The sequence below is a fragment of the Stegodyphus dumicola genome, chromosome 5, assembly GCF_044657685.1.
Source record: "Stegodyphus dumicola isolate Sdum_Otavi_A_Nest chromosome 5, ASM4465768v1".
NCBI classification, from domain to species: domain Eukaryota; kingdom Metazoa; phylum Arthropoda; class Arachnida; order Araneae; family Eresidae; genus Stegodyphus; species Stegodyphus dumicola.
The window spans coordinates 198,939,926-198,963,540 of record NC_140772.1 but is presented as its reverse complement, the minus strand read 5'-3'; the positions used below and the strand labels follow the sequence as shown (position 1 = coordinate 198,963,540).

At 30.7% G+C, this 23,615-nt stretch overlaps 1 protein-coding gene across 2 annotated transcripts; it reads right to left on the bottom strand.

The window, feature by feature from the left end:
• Positions 1-3,762: 3,762 nt before the first annotated feature.
• Positions 3,763-23,273, bottom strand: LOC118194662 (uncharacterized). 2 transcript variants are annotated; one of them, XM_035365863.2, is made up of 6 exons: positions 22,974-23,250; positions 22,567-22,665; positions 9,397-9,543; positions 5,759-5,934; positions 5,581-5,662; positions 3,763-3,957 (listed from the first exon to the last, which is right to left on the bottom strand). In XM_035365863.2, exons 1-6 carry the CDS (start codon positions 23,073-23,075, stop codon positions 3,874-3,876), a joined length of 690 nt encoding a protein of 229 aa, XP_035221754.1. In that variant the 5' UTR covers positions 23,076-23,250; the 3' UTR covers positions 3,763-3,873. The 2 variants fall into 2 exon arrangements, with proteins under 2 accessions (XP_035221754.1, XP_085673657.1); XM_085817531.1 differs by lacking the exon at positions 22,567-22,665 and having other exon boundaries at positions 22,974-23,273.
• Between the last annotated feature and the right edge of the window lie 342 nt (positions 23,274-23,615).

Below are 23,615 nucleotides of genomic sequence, written 5' to 3'. Positions count from 1 at the left end.
GTTATAAAATGGGGAATTTCAACAGGTGGAACTCGGTGGCTTCTCAGCAAAAGACATTATAACTGGAATAAGTTGTTAACAAAAACCTTCTTCATGGCAGCAATAAAATTCTTCCTTAACATCCTCATATATCAGGTATAGTTGATTTTCAATGCAAGTTATATGATTGAAGTTAGGGTACATTTCAGGTGCTTAAAAACATACTATATGCTGTCTGGCCATAAATTTATGTGAAAAATCATTGAATGACTATACTCCCGTACATCATAAAGAGTATGAATTTGACCTCCTTACTATTCAGATAATCAAATAGCAGCACATTCAAGTTATTATATTGTAATTTGTCAGTAGTTTCACCTAATATCAATCCCCTTTCATACTTGCTAGCCACTTTTATTTTTAAATTACTTCATAAATTAGTTTTATTTATTTTTTCCCCAAAATCTCTTGTTATGTACTAACCTTTACTATTTTCCAAGAAATAATTTGAATGCAGGTTTTTTAATTCTATAAATTGAAATTCTTGATTGGAAGAATGGCACAGTAAGACCTATTGAATGACTGTTGCTTTTTAGTTCCTGAAATGAAGGCACATGCTAAGGTACTTTGCTTATGTTGTGACCTGCAATATTTACCATTCACTGCATGTTTCTGTATTAGATGTGCTGGTTTATTTGATTTTTCATCCTAATTGCAATATTTACATGTCAGAATTAGACCACCCATTTCAATGAACTTTCTCTTAAATTCTGATGAACCATCTTGTAACTTTGATACTATCTTAACATTTAATATGTTTAATAAACATTTTATTGATAGCATGCAATAACAGTAGTCATAAAAAGATTCTTTTTTTAAAGAAGATAATACACTGCATGAATTATGTATGACAACTTAACAGCTATACTATAATTGGCTTATGTTAACTGAAAATAGCAAAGTTCAAGGACTATCTGCCTAAGCGAAAGGGATGCTTTTGTGGAAGATTTTTCTATATGAAATTGGCACATATTCACATTACACATGGAAAAAATTCATATGCAGTCAGCCCATTTACCTGGAATCTAACTTCCATTATTTAGCAGTTTTAACTACTTGGGCAAGGCTGCTTTAAGTTATTGACTTTCTAAGGAAAATGGGTTCATATTTCAGATTACACATGGCAAAAATTATGAAAACACACCTTGCAGTCAGCCCATTCATCTAAGATTTAACTCCCATTATTCAGTGGTCTTAATAACTGAGCCACCAGTAAGACCTATAATGGTCCTAAACTAGAGTAGATTTTCTCAGCAAAAACCTTTAAAGTTAAGCTGTGTTTCTTTACTGCAAATAAACGTATCAAATAACCATCACCTACCCTAAGATAAGAATGAAATGCTTTTGATGTCTTAGTTCTCCTTTACATTATAAGAGATGTGAAACACAAAGATTTGGAAGCAATGACTCATGAATCACTTGAGTGGTGTACACCAAATTATTATAGTTTGGCAGGGAAATCATGTTTTTGTTTTCTCTTTTAAGGTTCTTCTATATCACTTTGAAAACTACAATAATAATATTATGAGAAACCAATGTCTATAGACAAACAAGAATAGGCTCTTCCCAACACTTGACTTTAATGACTTCGCATAGCCTACAGAAGCAAGAGAAATGAAGATGTAATTACATTCATTTTTCAAGTTTAGTAACATTTAGTTTTTGCTGTTTCATGGAATAAAGGAGTGCTTCTGAAGATTATGTGAATGTTTTTAGTACTGAAAGTATACTTAATTAATGGACCGACTGCATGAAAAGAATGAGTTACTTGTATATCTGAATATTCTATCTTATGAGGAACTCATGAATGTCAATATGTGATTGGTGTTACCTAGGTTTCTTGTGACCAAATTATGTATCTAAATTTCTACTACAACATTAATGTTCTGAATAAATATGCATTTCACATGTGGAGATATTATGCATTCTTTTACATGGGTAAGTCAACATTTATCTTTTATCCAATTTTAGGTTATTAAGGCATACTAAAATCAAATCTTTTCTTCTATTCGCGTTATTGTTGGTATTCAAAGCAAACATGGTAAAAATCTGATCTTAATAATCTCTTCTTTTTGGCTTATTGCCAGTATTTATTGTACAACACATCATTAACTATCTTTTCTTGCAGAACAAAGAAAAAGAGCATAAGTGATTTTCCTTACTTAAAATACACTCTACCATAGCTACTAATATTTGACTGATCCCTAAAGAACTGTGGAGTTTGCAATTCAATTCAACTTCGTAACTTGGTTACATAAGCACAATCTTAGTACTGTGGTTATTTGAATATAAACTTTAGTATTTATAGCATTTTCTAAGAGCAGGCAAATTTGAAAAATATAAAAGTTTTGAAAAGTATCCACCACTGTGGATGGAAATAACTACAATTTACACAAAACAAGGAAGTACTTAAGAAACAATCATTTTAAAATGTTACAACTGAGATATGATGAAAATCTTCAAATATTTAATTCGAGACATTGTAAAGAAAAATTAATATCTGCCAATAAAAAATTAGATTGCTGGAAAAATTCAGAACATAAAATGCAAAATTTACAGAAACAAATTCATACATATATATAGAAAACATAATTATAAAAAGAAAACTCCATGAAAGAAAATGAAAATCATATTTATTTAAGCATACTTTAGAATATGCAATTTTGCTTTTGAAAATTCAGCTTCATAACAGTTATACCCAATGATGGTATTTTTAAGATTTCCTGTTATTACAAATAAGCAAAACCAAGACTTTTTTTTTTTTTTTTTTGACAATGCTAAAAGCACATCTTCATTCCACACTGTTGTGAGGAATGGTTAACATAGCTTTTAGAACTTCAATCCTTCATACTCATCAGGTATTACTGCAACTACTGGTGACATCTTTCCTATGAAACCAACTAATGTATTACACAAAAGATGGGGGGGGGGGGAGGAATATCAATAATTCAAATTCTTCAAACTGTTGTGCTGTAAACTGTTTCTGCTATTTATTTCATGTAATATCATCATTTTCTCCATTTTTTATTATGCATAGAAATGGAAATTAACCCATAAAATATTGAATACTATAGTCAAATACCAAATACTACAGTCTGCCAACCTGAAATCTACACAATGTATCAAAGTGTAAATATTCAGTTTACAGGTTCAGGAAATTACAACATGGAGAACGAAATACTGAAGAAAAGAGTTACACAATTCAATAAATGTGAGCTGGTTGTGATTTTAAACCAAATATTAAACATATTCAACTGAATATTAAAACAACCATCTATGACCAAGAAACTTTATGCACGATATAACAAGGTTGCAGAAGCTGCTAGTCTGTGTAATGTAAAACAAATGTATATATGTAATATAACTCAGGATATATACATGTATATAATAAGCACTTGCATGGTAAATAAAGAGCTTGGAGATATTTTGATTTACTAATATGCACATTTTTTGCTATACTTGTTACTGTACTGCAATTTATTTTTTTAATCCTGGAGGGAATTAACAATTGCCTTGTACATAAAACAGTATTATTACACAAAAGACCGGGGGGGGGGGAATATATTAGGTGAATTTATCTTCTAAATTTTATGTATATCATTTTCAGGCTCTAAAATTTACTTAGATTGGTGTAATTAAAAAATATTTTCCCCTCATTCTGCTATATATGATTCTAAATTTTCAATGTAATGAATACTCTTATGCTATTAAAAAGTGCATACATGTTTTTTAAGTAATTTATTACAAAGTCATGCGTGGTAAACACATATAAAAAATTACTACTTCCTTTAAATCTTCTTTCATGAATGATGAACTTAACCAAATATTTTCCTCTCAAGGATACAAAACAGAATCTATAATTCTCCTCAAACTCTGTCTTATTTGTGGTGGAGCCATGTCTACTGCACTTTTCTTTTCCTAGAATAAAATAAACAACTCTTCATTTAATGGCATAAAAAAATTAGTAATTATTATTATTTTTTTTACAGTTTTTAATTACATTTCTATTCAGCAACAAAAATATGTATAATAATTCAGAAAATTAATAAAAGCAGTAGAATTAAGTTTCCAATGCTAATCTATTTAAATATTTTGAGTTTAAAAATTTTAAGTCATTCAAAATATTACTAAATTAAGTAATATAAAATATAAATTTTAATAAGGAATTGAAAGCAAGTAATCTTCACTAAAAATTTTCAAATAAATTTATTAACAGGTAAGTAAGTATTTTGCTTAGTGGTTTTAAATCAAAATGGCTGATAGAAATCTGTGTTATCAAACTGCTAGTAGCAGTACTAATATGGTGTTGGTAACAATAGTTGCCAGAGCCTACTCTGAAGAGAGGTTGGACTTCTATTTTCCACCCCCAATTTTGAGGGACAGCACCCAACGGGGATCTGCAGATCTCCCACCAATCCACACGAGAGGACTTCCAGATCACTGTATATTTAGAGTGCTGCCATGCTGCTCTGACACTATACATTTACAAACATCCATGTCTTCTCCGGGATTCGAACTCGAGCCCTTTGGTACCGTAGTAGGCTTCCCTAACCACTATACCGTCTAGCAAAATAAACAGTAGTACTAACAATTAATATGCAGCTGTAATAACAATAAATAGAATAATAAACCAAGATTTACAACTTAAGAAAACTAAAAAGCAATGTTCACCAGTTCTTGCTGAGGCATGTGGCTCAATGCAGAAGAATTTCTGGAATTCTGTATGAAAACTAGTTAGGAGGACATAAATGGAAATATAAACTGTGACCTTTGATGAAGCATGGGTTTAGATAAATGTTTCACCAATGCAAAGAAAGTTTCAGCAAGGGGTTTATGATTGTCGTCAGTTTCTCTAACAATGTGAAATTCAAAATAAAAAGAGTGGGGAAAATGTTAAAATCAACTCAATATACTATCAGCAGAATGTTTTATGTCCAATATTCCATTTCTGTTATTCCAATAACTTTCATAAAGTGAAATTTAATCAAGACAAAGCAATTGTTCATTCCTTGAAAAGTACCACTGCATTCCTTGGAAAAATGAAGATTGATACAGATATTGCATGCATTTTCAGTATATAATATACATATATTCAATTATTTAACTTTTCAATATATTCCTGCCAAGAGTCCTGGTGTTTCACCTATGGACTATTGTGCCTTTGGTTTCTCGAAAAGAGCTCTTTGTAAGTGCAAACCTATGATGATTAATGGACTTAGAAAACTGGATATCAATACCTCTGAAAATTTTATAAAAAGCCTTTCTATCATAGACCATGATGCAGATTAATAATCCAGAAAAAAAGCAACCAGATCAAACATTTAAAAAAATACTCTTTACATTTTAAAACATCAAAATACTCTCCATATTTTAAAACATAAATGGCCTAAAATCACTCAAAAAATGTGTAAACACCCTCTGTAATTATGATTGTACATATTATAAAAAATATAAATTACTCATAAAATTTTTGGAATAAATCAGTTCGTAATTATTTAATGAAGTTAAATAAAGTGATGACAGAGGTTAATTATTTCTTACTTTGTTTAAAGTATCTGTGTTAGCACCAGCTTCAATTAATAACTTAGCTGCTTCAATTCTTTCTTCTTCACATGCTAAATGCCTGAAAAGAAAATGGTTATCTTTTGGATATCTGTATATACTTATGTATAAATGAGAAGTAGCCATTCTTTATAAAATATTATTAAAAATTTCTTACAATGGAGTATTTCCAACACAATCCCTGGGATTGAGATCAAGTTGATTACCATACTCTTCCAAGAACACCTTCATTATTTTAATATTTCCTTTAGATGCAGCTCTATGAAGAGGGGTGCTTCCCATATTATCAGCTGCATTAATATTGGCATGGTTATCAAGTAATAACTTTGCAACCTGAAATATGTCATGGGTCATACTCAAACAAAAGTGCAGATTTGAATACACAACCAGATAAAATCCTAAACTAGATCAAATTTTGATTTAAAAAATAAATGTTTTCAAAATTGTAAGTTTATTTACCAGGTAAACATGTAAGCAGGTAACATTTAGTCTGCTAATCTAGACACACATATACATGCATAAAAAAACAGTGTCATTATTGCCATATATTTAACTAAAACACAGTTTCTTCTATGCCAGTAGAAAGCAATCAAATATATTTCAATAATCATATTATTTCCATGTAGAGATATTTGTGTATGGAGGCCTTTTTGTTTGATAAAGTATGTGTAATTTTCAGATACCTCCTCCCCCAATGACAGGCACTAGCCATTATAGGCATTAGCCACTACTAAGGCCAAAAGCAGTGGTCACTTTATCATGGAGGTAACTTAACAGGTAGGCCACTGAAGGAGCAGAGAATTTACATCCACGCTTTCTAAAGGATTCAAACCCAGACCCTTCGGTACGGCAGTCAGAGTCACTAACTACTTTCTCATCTAGGCGGCTAATTTTCAGATATATTTCCATAATATTTACATTCAACTTTTCAATATTTCTGAGAATACATTTTCTCATAGTGCCTGCAAATCTCAAAGCTAATTTAGGAGTTCAATTTTTTTTTTTTTTTTTTTTTTTTTTTGTATTTGTTGAAATACATTCATAAAAGTTATATTTAGTTTAGGACATTCTTATCCTAAGACAGTGATTGTTTATAAACATTCCTTAATTAACCACCAACAGTTTAAAAATTTGTTAATGAAAACTTCTTACAGTTCTAAGCCTCAAAAAAGACTTAACAGTTTTAAAAAAAGAAAATCTGAAAGGATTCAGATTTTAATGTCACACCAGAGACTTTGTTAAGGTTTCTTATTCTCTAACTGAGCATTGCAGAGAATTCCCAATACAGTGTAAAGGGGTTACCATACATTTATATATATATATATATATATATATATTTGTTATATTATTTCTTTGAAAACTGGTCTGCTAAAAGAGTTGTCATAAAAAAAAAGGCTACATAATGATTTTACTGAGCCAACAGTACATCATCTTATAAAAATATTTAATATTTCTAATTAGACATCACATGATTTAAATGTATTTTTATTTAAATCGATCAGATTAAAAAGTAAAAAAAAATTTTTTTTTTAAAGAGCTGCATTTATAACTTTTCAATACCTTTTTGGATTACTTTTTCAAGGCAGTAATAGAAAGATTAAACTTGAAAGTTAAGCATCTTATTCTTTAATGAATGGCAACATGCTGGTTGCATGGAGATAATAAGTAATCTACTTGTGGCAGTGGCAATACATTGCCTTCAAATAGCGAAATTTGTAGATTATCTAACAGTTTGCCGAATGGCAGTAGTCTTGCACGCTAAAGATAAAAATGTTTTATTTCAAACAGCATTGCTACTTCTCACTTTCAGATAGCTAGGGTTTTCAAAATAAAAATTAATTAAATCTGTTAAATAAAAATTGATGTTAAAAAAATAAATGTTAAATAAAAATTAATTAACATTGGGTCCGAATAATGTGAAGTCATTTGCACAAAAAGTGAATTCTAAGACTACTAGCACCTCTGGTGCTAAAAATACGCTTAAATATTCAAAAGAACTTTAATAATGGCAAACATCATAAAATCTGGAAAACAATAGAGAGGAAGATTTATGTGCCAAATACATAATAAATACCATTAAAATATCTTTCATTAACTGCAAGAAATGCACATGCTTTTAGAAATTATTACTGATTATATTAGAAATTAATATCAGTATTATAAATATATTTAATTTATACCAATTAAATATACTTATTGAGATTTAAATTATTGAATAATTAAATTTTTATTATTTAAATTACTGATTTAAATTACTTATTATTCCAAAGTTATGGGATCCTACCATATGGGACAAAAAAAGTTTTTATTAATGAACATGATATGGTCAGTTGAATATGGCCTACAAAACAGCAATAGACTAGAACATTTATATGTTGGAAGTTTGCATTCACAGCATTCTAAATATAGCTTTCAGTAAAATTTGAAGGGCTAACAAAATAGAAATTCATGAAAGTCTTTTTATGGAATGCAGAAATGAAGCATATCAAATACTGATTGCTTATTAAAAACAGACGCATCAGCTTCTTCAGAATTCTGCAGGAACAATCGGCACAGCTCTGATGTGATTCCTGCTAATTTTCATGTTCTAATAGTATCGAACTTTTCGGGTTAAGGTGATAATACAAGTGCACTGTACAGTTATTTGTAAATAAAAAATTTGGTGGTTATGTCTTTTATGCCATTAGAAAATTAGTTTAGTGTCAAAAGGTTATGACTTGCAAATACACATCTACCACTGTGTTCCATCACTACCAATTTGTTCATTCACAGGTCCATTTACGATACCATCCGTTGTGATAACTTTAATGTATAATTTAATTCCCATGTATCACTCATGGGATTTGAGAAATAACACAGCAGAAATTTGGGCTTTTTTATGGAATATTACCAAAAACCAAGAATAAGAATGCTCTAACTTCTACACAATGAAACTCTATGTATCACGAAAGGAAACATGTAGCACATATGTAGCACTAAAACAAACAGACAAACAATAACAATATTCAAAGATTTTTCCCTCACCCATCTCCAAACAGATAATTTATGACTGTATTGCATGGCATCACTTGCTCCGATTCTTTTCATTGCATCCCCCCCTTTTACTGACATTCTGGTTAGCTACTACCTAGTCTTAAAAATTTATGTCTCACCTGTCTGTGAAACTTCTCTTTTATTCAGTTGCACATGAAGAACGTGATAGCAGAATTTCTGAAAGCACTTCTGCTAACATAAAATCTACATTAATTATTGTTGGTTTTCTTACAGTCAAAGAAGGAAATTCATTTGAGACCACACTTACTACTTCTGTGAGGAATAACAATAGCTAAATTTCACAAGGATGAATTATATGACACACAAAATTGTCAAAAAGTAGATTAATTTTTTAAAAATAGCATTACTAAAATGGAAGAACTGAGTTTCCTGCTATCCAAATCTGGAATCTAGATTATTACTAAAATTACCTTACAGACAAACAGAACATCAGACCGCAGTTAAGATAAAAGAATCAAAATTTTTCCTTTTATCAAATAATTTATTTGTTACACATATGTACATTAAATTTCTATTCTATTGTAGAAAAGAACATCAGAAGAAATAATGAAATGATAAGAAATATTTTCACTAAATAATTAGTAATGAGGGGGAAAAATTCCTCAATTTATCTGCTCAAAAATTAACATGAAAAGAATATAATCTATTTGGTATAACCTTCTATTTTCATTATTAGTTTTCTGCTTCCATAGCTAATGAATAAAAATAAAAATAATAAATATATAGACAAAAAAATATTACTTCTTCTCTGTTTTTGGAAGCAGCATAGTGTAATGATGACTGACCAGTTTGATTCATGGAATTAACATCAGCACCCTTTCTGATTAAGGCTGCAACTATATCTAAACATCCAACAGATGCAGCTATCATTAATGGTGTCCAATTACTCTACAAATAATAAAACTAGTTTAGAATAATATAAAATCAATAAAAAAGCTTTCATTATATCCAAGAACCTTCTATATTCTATTAAAGAAATTTATAGAAACAATGATGCAAAAAAGTTTATTATTGCAGAAAAGTTTATTACAGTACAAAGTCTGTAATCTGGACGTCCATTATCCGGAATGATATATAAGCCGGACCTCAAAGCCACAAACTTTTTTTTTTGTATGTTTTACACATATGTGTAATGCGTTTAATGTTACGCACGCGCAAAAGTTTATTATTGCAGAAAAGTTTATTACAGTACAAAGTCTGTAATCTGGACGTCCATTATCCGGAATGATCTATAATCCGGACCTCAAAGCCACAATTTTTTTTTTTTTTTTTTTATGTTTTACACATACGCGTAATGCGTTTATTGTTACGCACGCACATTTAATGTTTATGCATGCGCGTTTAGCACAAAAAATGAAGCAACTTAAACAACCTACATTGAAAGAAATGTTTAATAAAGTAAACAAATAAATATTAAGCTTTTTTTTTTAAAGTTTTGATATCCTTTAGATTATAAGTGCTCTTTATTTCATAAATTACAGTTTCATACTTTTAATTGTATAATTTCTGCATGTTATCTTACCAGATTTAAATTTATGATCTATAATCTGGAAAAACTTTTAATCCGGAATCGCCGAAGTCCCAACGAGTCCGGATTACAGGCTTTGTACTGTATATATGTATTGCAATAATGATATATTTTATATCATTATTGCAATTCATATATATTAAAAACATCAGCTAAGAGGAAAAGTTAAAAACTTTTGAACAAAATTTTGCTGTTATTTCAGCCAAAAGTATTTCTCATAAATGAGATTGGTTTGGAATCTCATACACTTATTTGTATCGAAAAACCTAAGAAATTCGTAATAAATATATATACAGTAACTAGAAATATCATCAAATTTACAGAATTCTCCAAATTCTAGCAACCCTTAACATAATAATTTTTCAGCTTTGACATGCAGCTTCATTACATTTGTATGCATTATTTGGCTAAAATGATGTAATCAGTGCATGCTAAATTTCGGAATTTAGTTGGATTCTGATTTTATTCTGCTAACCTTACTTTTGCTATTACATAATGATATTTTTCTGGCAAGCCTTATTTATTTATTTTTCGCTAACTTGAATCAAAGGAATTGCTGGACAGTTTTTTCTTGGTCAGATGTTCTTTACTATTTTTTAACAGCGAAAGCAGACATGCTCTTTTACTTTCATTACATTCGACCATGTTGAAGTTCTTGGGAAACTGTGAGACATGCAACAGAAAACTGTGTGTGATGCTGAGCTCATATAACTCTGTCATTTTCTTTTAACAAAAACAAAATAATGGGAAGAACAGCAGTGCAAAAAAACTACACTGTGCACATGGACAGAACACTGCTGAAAAGTTACAGAAGAGTGTGATTTTTAAAAATCTCAAAAAAATGTGTTTTTGATGTACTAATTATTACTTGAGAATAAGAATTTGTATTCTGAATTGATAAAGTGTGTTTCCTTTGCATATGTTGATAAAGTTTGCAAAGTACTGATATTTATTGATACTTTGGTATCTTTTTAAGAAAAATTGCCAACTTGTACCTGCTAAATAACTTTTACCTTGTATTCTAAGTTTCAACTATTTATATAACTGTTACTAATAAATTCTGACATTCTGTAAAATATCCAGGCATTTTTAGACAAAGTAGAAAATATGATAATTATTATATACTTTATTTAGACATTGTACAGTCAAAAGTCGTTAATCCGGGCTCATCGGGATTTCGGCGATTCCGGTTTATCGATTTTTCCGGATTATAGATCATAAGTTTAAATCTGGTAAGATGGCATGCAGAAATTATAAAATAAAAAATATGAAACCGTAATTTATGAAATAAAGAACAATTATGATCTAAAGGGTATCAAAATTTACAAAAAAAAAACAAAAAAAAAAAAAAAAAAAAAAAAAAAAAAAGCTTAATATTTATTTGTTTACTTTATTAAACATTTCTTTCAATGTAAGTTGTTAAAGTTGCTTCGTTTAATGTGATAATACTTTCTCTTTAATTCTATAAACAGACATAATTTCTTCTTCAGTTACAAAGTTCCGCTGTTCAAGTCCTATAATTGCTGTGTCGAGAGAGAATACCGACTAATTTGTCAATCGAAATGTTTTCGTTTTCAATAACCTCTGTGTCACTTTCTTCACCATCGGAAGCGAATTATAATGAAGAGGAATTTGATTTAAATCATATCAAAGACACAGTACATCGAGATGAAACACTATATTTAGTAAGGAATTATAAGCCAAATAAAAACATCTGCCCTGAAGATAAGGATAATGCTGACAGATTAACTTCCAATTCATTGCGCACCGCTGACAGATCAACTTCCAATTCATTTCCCCCCCCTCGCCGCAAAGCAGCGTGAAATTGATAAGTAGATTTCGGAATGTTTAGATAAACAAAGGATTATGCCTTTATTCATTTTTTGCAGCATTTCAACCTATCTGTTGTAACATGGTAAGCTTAAATGATATTTTGAATTCACTTCATTTATTTTCCACTTTCTGTTTAATGGACTTCGAAACATACTTTCACTTTGTAGATCCTTTACATATTAGTAAACATACGTATGTATCCGAAATTCTATTTGACATAATCGAAAGTTCAAGCTTACTTTTATAAAATTGCTCTAACAGTCTGCAAAAAATAATAAGCCGGACCCAATTTGAAGATTAAGGAACAACGCAATCTGCAACACTAACTGAATTTGATAATTTTAGCTTAGCTTATACCGTCCGTTATACATTAAGCGTGCATGCGTAAACATATTATGCGCATGCACACACGCATATTACAGGGTTCGTACACATTTCCTTACATGAAAATTAAGGACTTTTAAGGACCATTAAAGAAAAAATTAAGGACCTATCAGCAAACAAAAAATAAATAAATAAATAAATAAAACGAATAAAATAAAAAGCAATTATCCATTTAAGAAACTAACAGAAGTGTGTATTATGCACTATTATTAAATTCAATTTAATACTTAACATAAAACAATTTTGAAAATTAAACTAACTCCCTCAAGTTATGAAGTAGATAACATTAAATTAAGAACATAATTTCTTGAAAAACATGTATAAGTGTATTTTACACTAATAACAGCCACAGATATTTTAGAGATTTACATAATTATTATTTAACTTATTTGATATTTAGTTAAACACAGTCAACTACTATTATAACTGCAATGTAAGAATATTTTGCAGATTAAAATAACAGATTTGTAAACATGTAATTTATTTCTTTGGTTTGTTGGAAGATACTAGAATAATAAACTATACAATAAAAGATACAAAATTTTTATGCTTTTTTTAAATCTGAAATTTTTTCAGATATTTTAACATTTAATTTATTTATGTCTATTTCCTTTTCTTTAACTTTTCTTCTAAAAGTTCATTTGTTTTGATAAACAAATCAATGTTCCTGCTGGTCTCGACTTCATCTGCTAAAAGCATCTATCGAAGCTGCTGCTGATCTCATTTCTTTATTAATTTCGATATTAAGAATACCTTCAGAAAATTTTATGTAATCAAATACTGTGCATTGAAAAATGTATGATGAGTCACTTAAATTTTCAATTTCAATTGCTTTATTTACAGAGCAGCCCCTTTCTACAGAGGCCTGTCCATGTGACAAGATAAGAATCATTTTCACTATTTTCCATACTTTTGAATAGTGAAAATCATGAAAACAAGAAGTGAGAAATGTGTCAAGGGAAAGATTTTGAGGATCAAAAGTAGAAAATTCATGTAAATTTGTCTTAACTACTTTGTCTAGAATATCTCCAAACTGCAGCAGAATTTCATCACAATTATCTTGTAAAACACGTTTATTCCGCGTTAATACCGTTAGAACTATTTTCATTTTGTTCTGGGCTTTTTCTGGACTTTTAGCCATCAACTGTGGGTCTATACAAGATGCATTTCGAATAAGAGAATAATTTAGTGGACATTTAGCCATTAAGTGTTGTACCATTGTTAAAACAATTACCTTATTGTTTCAATGCAAAACTTTAAGCTTGTGAAATGCCCTTCTTGCAGCATTTATCATTCATAAACTGCTCAGCAATGAATCCCAAATAAACTTTACTTTTATCATTCAGGGGTGTTTGTGGGACCCCAAAAAATCCCCTGAAACTTTTACGGACTTACTTACCGAAATTTTGGAGTTTCGAGAAGGGGGGGGAGAGAAATGAAAAATTACAATTATGAAGTATTGAATGACCTAATTATAAAAGTTCAATGAATTACTTTTTTTGCAAAATTAATAACCATAAATTTTCAAACATATAAACTACTACATTTTATGTAAATATTTTAAATTACCTGAATTAATTCTTTAAAAAAAATTATCTAATTTCTGCAGCGTTTTTTTATTTTCTGATGTTTGTGGGCTTGTCTTTCTTTTGTGGTGAACTTAATAATTGCAGGAATGTTGACTTTTATTTTCCTCATTTACAGTTGAAGAAATTTCCTCGAGAACTGCACATGCAGAGGTAGAAGCAGTTTGCTTTTCTGCTAATGTAGAAGGTCTTTCAGAGACTTTTATAGGTGACTCATCTGAAACACGTTTTTAAGTCCTCTTGATATGTTTTCCAACTTCTGTTCATATTAAGAGATCTTTGTGAATTGGATCAGTCATTGGATTTTTTGAGCCATATTTTTCACATGAGGTTTCTTTAGAAGCCATTAAATCATATTTAATAGTCTGCACTGCATCTAGGAAATCAATCTTAAGAGAGGTTCTATAGTCAGTGACAAGTGTATCCATTAAGTTGAATGCACTTTCCACTAATGGGCCATGGAAGCAGCTAAGGCAGGCTTTGACCAATTTAGCCAATGTAGGATACTTATAATCATTTGTGAAATCATCTTTTAAATTAAAAACTTTAGACCAATATTTATCAATTGTACACTTGAATTGATTTCCACTTTCATCAGATGTGTAGAGCATTTCTTTGGTGATATCAATATCACTCTGGTATAACCTTATTTCAGCTTCTACTTTTGACTTTTCATTATCACTAAAAATATGGGACATAAAAGATGATAATTTTTCAAAAGCTAATATTGTACCGGTTTTACCTCTTAGCTCTGGATCTAATGCTGTAAAACTAATTAGATATGAATTTTTAAGGGGTAATTTCTGTTTCATATGCTGTGCTGTATTAGTATAAGCTTTCATCAGAGAAATTTGGAATTCTTTTGCTATTGGATGATTTTTTGATAATTTCTTCAGGAGAGTGGAAGCTTCTGCACCAGTAAATATTACTTTGCTAGGTAGATGGAATTCTGGATTTGTGACATCAACCTTTAATAAATCATTATAAGATGTGCACTCTATATTTTCTGGCTTCATAAAAAAAAGAGAAAAATTTTGCCATCAATTTACAAATACTGGAATGTATTAAATGAAGCATTGGTTTTTTTGTTTCAAATAATTTAATATATGTGTTGAACTCTGGTAATACTGTTGAATATAATGCCATATGCAATAAAGTTTTGTTTTGCATAACAAATAACCCATTTAGTATTCTTTTTTTCCGAGCTAAAGCATCCTTTGTGAGTTGTTGGGAATGCAAGCAAGAATACACCCCTTCAACAATTTTTTTCTGAGCTGCAGAAATATTTCTTTTATTGTATACAGTTTCAACATAAGAAAAATAATCCCCTTTATCAGTTTTATCCAAGTAGTGAAAATAAAATGCAATAAGAGCATCCCACAGATCTTTGATTCTTTCTAAAACACATAAAATGTACACCCACCTATGGTCTGGTCTCTTCAATGGCTTAAGTTTTTTAATGGCAAGGGATTCACAGATTTTGAAAAAATTTTCTCTTTTACTGCAGCTTTTCATATCAAAATAGATGTCATCAAACAAATCTTCTAAGTATCTATCAAAACATGAAGCAAATTGTTTTGCACAGTTATTAGCTGTGTGACATGTGTCACCATCAATATCTAATAAATGGGGTGCTTTGTTTGATCGTAGTCTGGTTTCAACACCCTTTTTTTTTCCACGCATGGTGTTACATGAGTCCATTAATACACTAATTAAGTTTGCCCATGGAATATTATTATCTTCAATAGTATTAACAACTGCTTTAGAAACAGCTTCTGAATTGCAAGATTCCATCTTTAGAGATACAAAATGATGAACTACAACTTCATTTTGATTGTTGTCATAAAACTGCACCAATATTGCCAGTATACTTTCTTGAGTAATGCTAGTACTTTCATCCAAATTTAGAGAAAATGGAGTCTCCTTTAAAGTTTTAATGATATTTTCCTTAATAGTTTTTGCGAGCCCATATTTCATCTTATAACATGCAGTAGTCCTGGACATTTCCAACGAGTTTAGTGCCGTCTGATCGCGGCTCAACTGTTTGCAGAGTTCAATTAAATTGGGAGCTACATTGAAAGAAAGAGAATTCTCGGTGATAAACGAAGGTATTAATACCTCTTGGCGTGCTTTTCTTGTCACTATATCCAATGGCCGAGCATCAGTCTGCAGTAAGTCATCAGTATTTTTTGAATTAGCATAATTACTTAAAGTCATTGAATGTCTAATGCACTTTGAATATTTTATGTGCGTCACAGTTTTAGAATGATTTATGAAAGCCTTGAATCCTTCCGCACCATACTTCAGCAGTGAGTTACAAAAAACACAATATGCTTGTCCAGCAACATTTATTTTCTTGCACCATGTGCCGATGGTATCCCCATTACCATCTCTCCGTTCAATCTAATTCCACCTAAATGCATTCTGGACACCTTCTTCTAATTGTATAATATCACTATTTATATCGAGAAATTTCATAGTGAAATTCTCCTGCGTACGTAAATAAAAAAATATTTCAATACACGAAACGAAAAATTTACACATGCATCAATAAATGAAACGAAAATTTTACACAGCGGAGAAAAAAAAGTTGAGAAGCGATCAATGACAAATAGCTAATACGGCGAAAAATTCCCCTTCTCTACTTATTGGCGCCACGCCAGGAGAGATAAGACCAAGACCTTTGAACCCAGAGTCACGTGATTGCACATCTGGTCGAACGAAGTCTCTCCCTTTTTTTTCTGCAGCGCCTACTTGCCGAAAAGAATCCAGAAGAGAATGTCCGAGAACCGGGGGAATGAGTCATAACTCGCAATAAGGAAAGAACAAAAAAGAAGTTTTTTCCCCCTTTTCACACATTATCACTGCCTTTGGAGAAAGAAAGGAAAAGTTTTCACCACACACACTGACCTTGCATTTTCTGCTTTCAAAGCAAACAAAATTACCAGAGTCGTACCTAGGGTTTTCAGCGCCCAGAGACAACTGAAGATTTCGTGCCCCCTACTGCTTGCCAAGGATGGAAAACTTTTAATTCTAAAATGTCGTAACATCAGTTTGGCGCCCCTTGTATTTTGCGCCTGGGGACAGATGCCCCCCTTGCCCCCCTCTAGCTACGCCCCTGAAAATTACCCAGATCAAAATAAATAATTCATTATTATTCCTACTTTCTTTTGAACGACGATCCCCGGAATTTCCGGGCATCGAAGTTCAAAATCCCAGAGCACAAACACCCCTGATCATTATAACAATTTGGATCATTAAAATTAAATTTATATATAAAGATTTTCTGCTTTAGTTATTTCTGAATATTCTAGTTTCAAAATTTTAAAGAGCTAAAAGCAATCATTTACAAGTTTTAAGATATCTTCAGCAAAAGAAGGGAATAAGTGGTTTATCGCTTTGATAATAATCAAGGAAAGGCAATAATATTTTCGACAGAGAGAGAAAAAAATTTAATTTTATAAGAAATGTTTTATCCTTAGTTGCCTCCAAAGTATTTGAGAAGGATTTAAATAATTTTTTTTAAACTGTCCCATTTCAACTTTTTATGTATAGTAGCAAGTCATCCCATTTTTCAATGGTTCTTTCAACTACTGGGACATTTTGCAACTATCGGTAAAAGCAGAACTTCACAGCAGAAAATTTTAATTAAAACATTATTTCTTTATCTATCAGATGATGGAGCAAAGATAAAAATTCTGCAATAATTGGTTTTATTGTTAAACAAAAATGTATGAATTTTTCTTACGCATTATATTTTAACACTTAAAAAATTTACTATATCGATAAAAAATTGCGACATCGCAAAATATTCTAGGCAAGCATTCCTGCAGAGATTCCGTTACATCGCTAAAATTGCCATAAGAATGCTATATTGGCAATATCATGAACACGTTTTCTCCGTGTAGCAACCATTCCGCTTACCGGTCATTTTCTTTTAATTTATTAATCTTCCGTTTCTTTTATTTTTTCCTTATCATTTCAACACTGACGTTTTATTCAGGATTTAGCTTTTATTTTAATTTCTAGTTATAAATAGGTGAAATTAGCTTAATAACAAAAGATAATTTAAATCATTATCACAATGAAATTTTATATCGACCAACTATTTGGATAACTGATGTGATATTAAAATTTAATAACATTCTTCTGAAAGCAGTATTCCTTTTATAAAAATACTTGGTAAAATTCTAGTTTACAGTGCAGCCTTGGCGCAATTTTGAAAATTATCGCCTACACCAAAATGACCCGTTTAACTACTCATCGTATATGTCCTGTTTACTGCTCATCATAAAGTTGCCAAAAGTAGCCAAATCCCTTATGCAACGGATACCTTGTGCATAGGATTAAACCAAATCCTTAATTGTCTATTGAAGCTTCAAAACGTATTTCCGAACTTCACTTTTTTTCGGCTAGCGTTACCGAATTTGCCCTTGGTGACCTAAAATCGAAATGGAGCCAACAGATTTCCTGCGAAATCGATAACAGATCCTCTGCAGAAATAAACTCATAACCCCCATATCCCATACATATATATACAAAAGAGAATAAACTCCGTAGAAGGTGATCAAAAATTAATTTATGGCTTAATTCAAACAAACACAGAAATTAAGGTAAGCAAAACCATGTAAAAACAAATTGAAATGATAAAACAAAACTTAGCTTTCATGTGAATTTTCACTGCTGACTCTCCCATTCTAGAAATTTCAATTTGTTTCAAAGACCACATTTAGCTTTATAAGGATTGTCATCCATCAATATCTAGTCTTTGTAGTCAGCTTGATGAAGCCACAGTTTATTGAAAATGCACTTTCCAGGCATCTCGTTCCTATTGGCGTCGGAGGGGTTGTGGCCTTCCAGATTGGGATTGTTCTAATTTTGGCAAATATTTTCAGAATATCCCCCCCCCTTTTTTTTTTCCTCGAGCACCTTCATCATCACTTTCGCCTCTTAAAGAACTTCCGGCTTCATGCTTTCATCACAATCTGCCTTCGTCCTAGGATAGCTAATTGTTTTTTTATCATTTGCAATGCAAATCCGCTAACAGATTACTTAAGAGCCGTGTAATTTTAATTCCATATTCATGAGAAATTACAATTTACACTTAGAATAGCAATCATTAGAAATGATAAGAAATGTCAAATGAGCAAAATTAAGGACCGTTTATTCATTTTGACCAAAATTAAGGGATTTTAAGGGCCGCACGAACCCTGATATTAGCAGCCGTAAAGGTCTTACTTCAGCACGACGCATGCACAGAAAGTTTATAGCTTTGAGGTCCGGATTATAGATCATTCCGGATTATGGGTGTCCGAATTAACGACTTTTGACTGTATATAATAACTAGGCATTCTATAGAATGACAAATGCACTTTAGGCAAAATATGAAAAAAAAAAGGTCAAGATAAGGCTATTTATTTAAAAGATATTCCTTCCTCAAAAATATAAATATTATTTTGGAAAAAAAATGAAAAAGTGAAATTAAAAAATTTGTATTCAAAATACATGAAGAAATATTTAATGTTGTATGAAACAAAATTTACAAGCTTCTTATTAATCAGAAATTAAAATTAACCTATCTGTTGTAACATGGTAAGTTTAAATGGTATTTTGAATTCACTTCATTACTTTTTTTCACACAAAGACATTTTATATTTCAGCACTTTGTTTTACACATACACGGCAAATCCTTGGCCACTTCCATTTGACTGAGCAATTGCAACTGACAAATTTTGGGGTCAGGAATACATTCAATTCTAAGCATGTTCTTAGAACATAATGGGCCAGCATCAGCGTGAAATTTTTCACACTATTTCTAGCACCTCAAGTAATTCCCAGGGAATCAATGCCTACATAACTAAACAGTGATCTTAAGGAAAATCCTTAATTGAAAAGAAAAATGAGTCCCTAATCTCTTAGGTTGGTGTCATCTGGTGAGGCAAATCAATGTCATAAAGGTAGCAAAAAGCCTGAATTTGTAAATTCAGGACCTAGAAAAGGCAGCTCGAGTCGCCATTACTGGAGTAAAATGAGTAAATTTAGAGTTCAACTTTTAATATAACTTCAACAGATTTTCATTGCAAGAATAATGTTTTGAAGTCATTCATTTGCGTTTTGGCATTCCTCTGCTAACAAGATGATTTCTTTAATGATGGATCGCCCTTTAGCATCCATCAACTGCTTGAATATTTCTTCTACAGGAGGAGAATTGTCAGGGGCTGGTTCCTGCATCCTATACTTTTCGATAATTTCAGCCTTTTTTTGGGTTTGCACTAGCAGGGGGGCATCTGGATCTTTGGTGATTTTTCGGGAGTCTGATTGAAGTAGGCAGCTTAAAGATAATTCAAAGGGTGATTTTGCAGGTATTTAAAATACATAGGTTTTAATTACTTTTTAGTTCACAAGTGTAAGTTAAATGCTCACTTTGGCATTTTAGGCATCTAGGTTTGCTGAAGCATGTTGATTGACCAGAGTTTTAAATTAAATTTAAATAAATTTGATTACTATAACTGTGAATTATTGTTTTGCCTGACATAAAATTCCTTTTGTTTTAATACAGAGTCTTCAGTAACCAGATGGTTAAATTTGCATATATTTTGATATATATACCTGTCTGATGTCATTGCACAGGGTTCTTCATGCTAGTGTTACTGTTTTGCTCTTGACAAAATAGAGACTGACTCATCTATCTGCCTTTGCTAGAAACAAGGGGTTTTCATCCGCAGAGAACCCTTTGGCGATTCGGGAAAGAACTCGTTGGCGCCATTGCATTTTTACTCGCCAAACTCGCCATTCATCGACGATGAGCCGAGCCGTAAACGTGATTTTTAGTGCATGTAAATTCAAATTAGCAGACAAAACAATAAATTAGGCATATGGTAGTAAAAATTCACAGATAATAAGCATGTAGGTGTAAAACTAACGGGTTAAACGTGATATACGAAAATAAATTTGTATTAAATTCAAGTTAGCACAGAAAATAATATATTAAGCAAAAGACAATATATAAGGATTTATAATGGAAATAAAAATTCATTTAAAAAATATAAATTAGTAGTAATATACTGAAATTAACTGGTTAAGCATGATATATGAAAAAAAAATTGTCTTAAATTCCAATTAACACAGAATACTATATATTCCTTACACCAGCAGTGGTTTGCAAATTTTGATGACCATGGTGATGCACCAAACTATTCTGTCATCTTAGATAATCAATAATATTTTTTATTTCAATTTAATCATCTATTTATGTCACACCTGCCATCCTCTGAAAGGTTATTGTTAGAAAATATCTAACATATATCTACGAAAATACCAATTTGGTTGTTAAAAAATTCAGAAAAAATAATAATAAATAAGAGAAGAATAATATAAATCTGCACATGCGAACAACGACAGTGATAATTCAACAAAATGAACGCATGAAGAATGGTTGCAAACTTCGAACAAGAGAATAGGATAAATGCGATGGGTTACCAGGTTTGAACTATTATCGCCAAAGTTGGCGATGTTTACATTTACCGGGTTCTCTGTGGAAGTGCTTCCGAAACAAGCAAGCATATGGCTAATAATAATTGAATTTGTCAAAAGTTATTAATTATGTTAAATATAAAAGATCATTTAATTTTCAATTTTTAACTGTTTATGATAAAAATATTATCCTTCATTTTTATACTTATTGCAGCATTTTGTATTAATTTTTCACAAAAGCTTTAATTTATCTTCTATAAAAAAAAATCTTGATACCCCTAAAAATGAGTAGTAAAAAAAATTGAAAACTTGTCATTTCAACGAAGACAGCGATTACTTAAAAAGGAAATTTGGAGAGAGATTTTAAAGCTTTTCATAACAAATATGAGATAGATTATCTGACAAATTCTAAATTACAACATTGCAGAATTAGAGGTCTAAAAAAAAATCAGGTAGGAAGTCAACAAAATGTTTTAAAAAGCTTATTTTTAAGTCTCGAACTGCAACTATGGCATCATTTAAAATAAGTTCCCTTTCAGGAAAAAAAAAAAAGTAAACCATTTTCTGATAGTGAATTTTTGAAGGAAATTCATTTCATAAATTTATCAACAGAGTTCACATTTTCCCCTTAAAATTAAAAGATAACAAAAAGATACAGACAACATTGCTTTTACAGTGGTTGATACTAAGAAAAAAATTTCACTTCAGCTGATTGTGTGTCAACAACTTATTTAAGTTGCACAACAAAAACAAATTGCAGTTTTGTTTGCTTGGCTAGCAAAGTTTATAAATAATGGTATAAAGTTTTTCATTAACTTTTTTGCAATAATGAAACACCTTTTCAGAAAATTACAACTTTTACAATCAATGTAAATTAATCTATTTCGATATAATAACAATTTTTTTGATTATTTTTTATAATTGTTATGATTTTATATATTTTTATTTAACATTTGATTCTGCAATTATTGGAACCACCACGCGGCTCTAAAATTACCCACATTTCTGATTTATGCCTTGCCGACAGTAGATTTGAAATATACAGTACTTTGAAGCTTGTCATATAAAATAAATAAATATATAAATTCAGAATATTTGATCACTTACATCATCACCTTCATCTACAGTAGAGCCTTCTTCCAGCAAATAATTTACTATATTTTTTTGACTCCCTGAAGCAGCCCAGTGAAGTGGAATACGTCCAGACTGCATATGAAATATGTACATGACAAAACAGAACTTCACGTATACATTAAAATATATTTCAAATGATTTCAAAAAAGTTTTACAAATTCTAAACTTCACACTATCATTTTACATATTTAGGTATAATAAAATATGGCCCTGATAATAAATTTTCAGAGTTGTATACTTCTAAACTCTCATAAAATATACTTTGCAGAATCATTACCATTATTTTTACTGAAAGTGAAGAAGGTAATAAATTAAAAATAAACTAGAAAATTATAGTTTCTGAATAAAGAGAATGATATATTATTGCATTAAAATATTACCCCATCCTTTGTTTCAATACACGAACTGTCTTTTTCAATTCTTTCCTTTAGTTTTTCAAATTTTCCTTCATAAGCAAACCGACATACTTCAAGATCTGACATCTTTCAAATCAAAACAAACTCAAACTACGATGTCATGCTTCAGAAGAAGGTGTGTTGAAATGTTTCCGCACTGCAGCACATAACAACATTAACAATTCGCAATCCTTAACAGCAAAAGCGTAAATCACATAATACTAATAAAGTTACTACGTAAAGAAATTCAGTTGTGAAATACTTTGTAGGAATAAAACAGTACGCGAGGATATCATGTCTATTTTATGGGGTAGGCTTATCATGTATCAAGTCTAAACGGAACACTGAGATCGCTCAAATGGCTCAAACCGGATGAAGGCTAATCGTAGCCAAGAAAGATGGCATAAAACACTTTCACCGTTCTAGGAACAGAGCTCATAAAAAAAATTTGATATTTTTATCAGAGATTAATAATATTTCTTCTCAGTTGTATTATATACATTTGGGTGTCAGTGAGGACGTACAAGAAAATGTTAACTGATTACTTGCAATGCACATAAACAGATGCTAAAAAGATATACAGTAAACCATTTCTGAACATCGACGAGTACAGGAGGGAATGACAAA

Bases quoted from the DNA above. Each gene is read 5' to 3' on its own strand.
- LOC118194662 (XM_035365863.2), bottom strand. From the start codon at position 23,075: ATGTCAGATCTTGAAGTATGTCGGTTTGCTTATGAAGGAAAATTTGAA. The intron at 5,935-9,396 runs GTAATATTTTTT...GACATATTTCAG, and splicing joins CTTCCAAAAACAGAGAAGAA to GTTGCAAAGTTATTACTTGA. The intron at 5,663-5,758 runs GTAAGAAATTTT...TTTTCTTTTCAG, and splicing joins TGTGTTGGAAATACTCCATT to GCATTTAGCATGTGAAGAAG.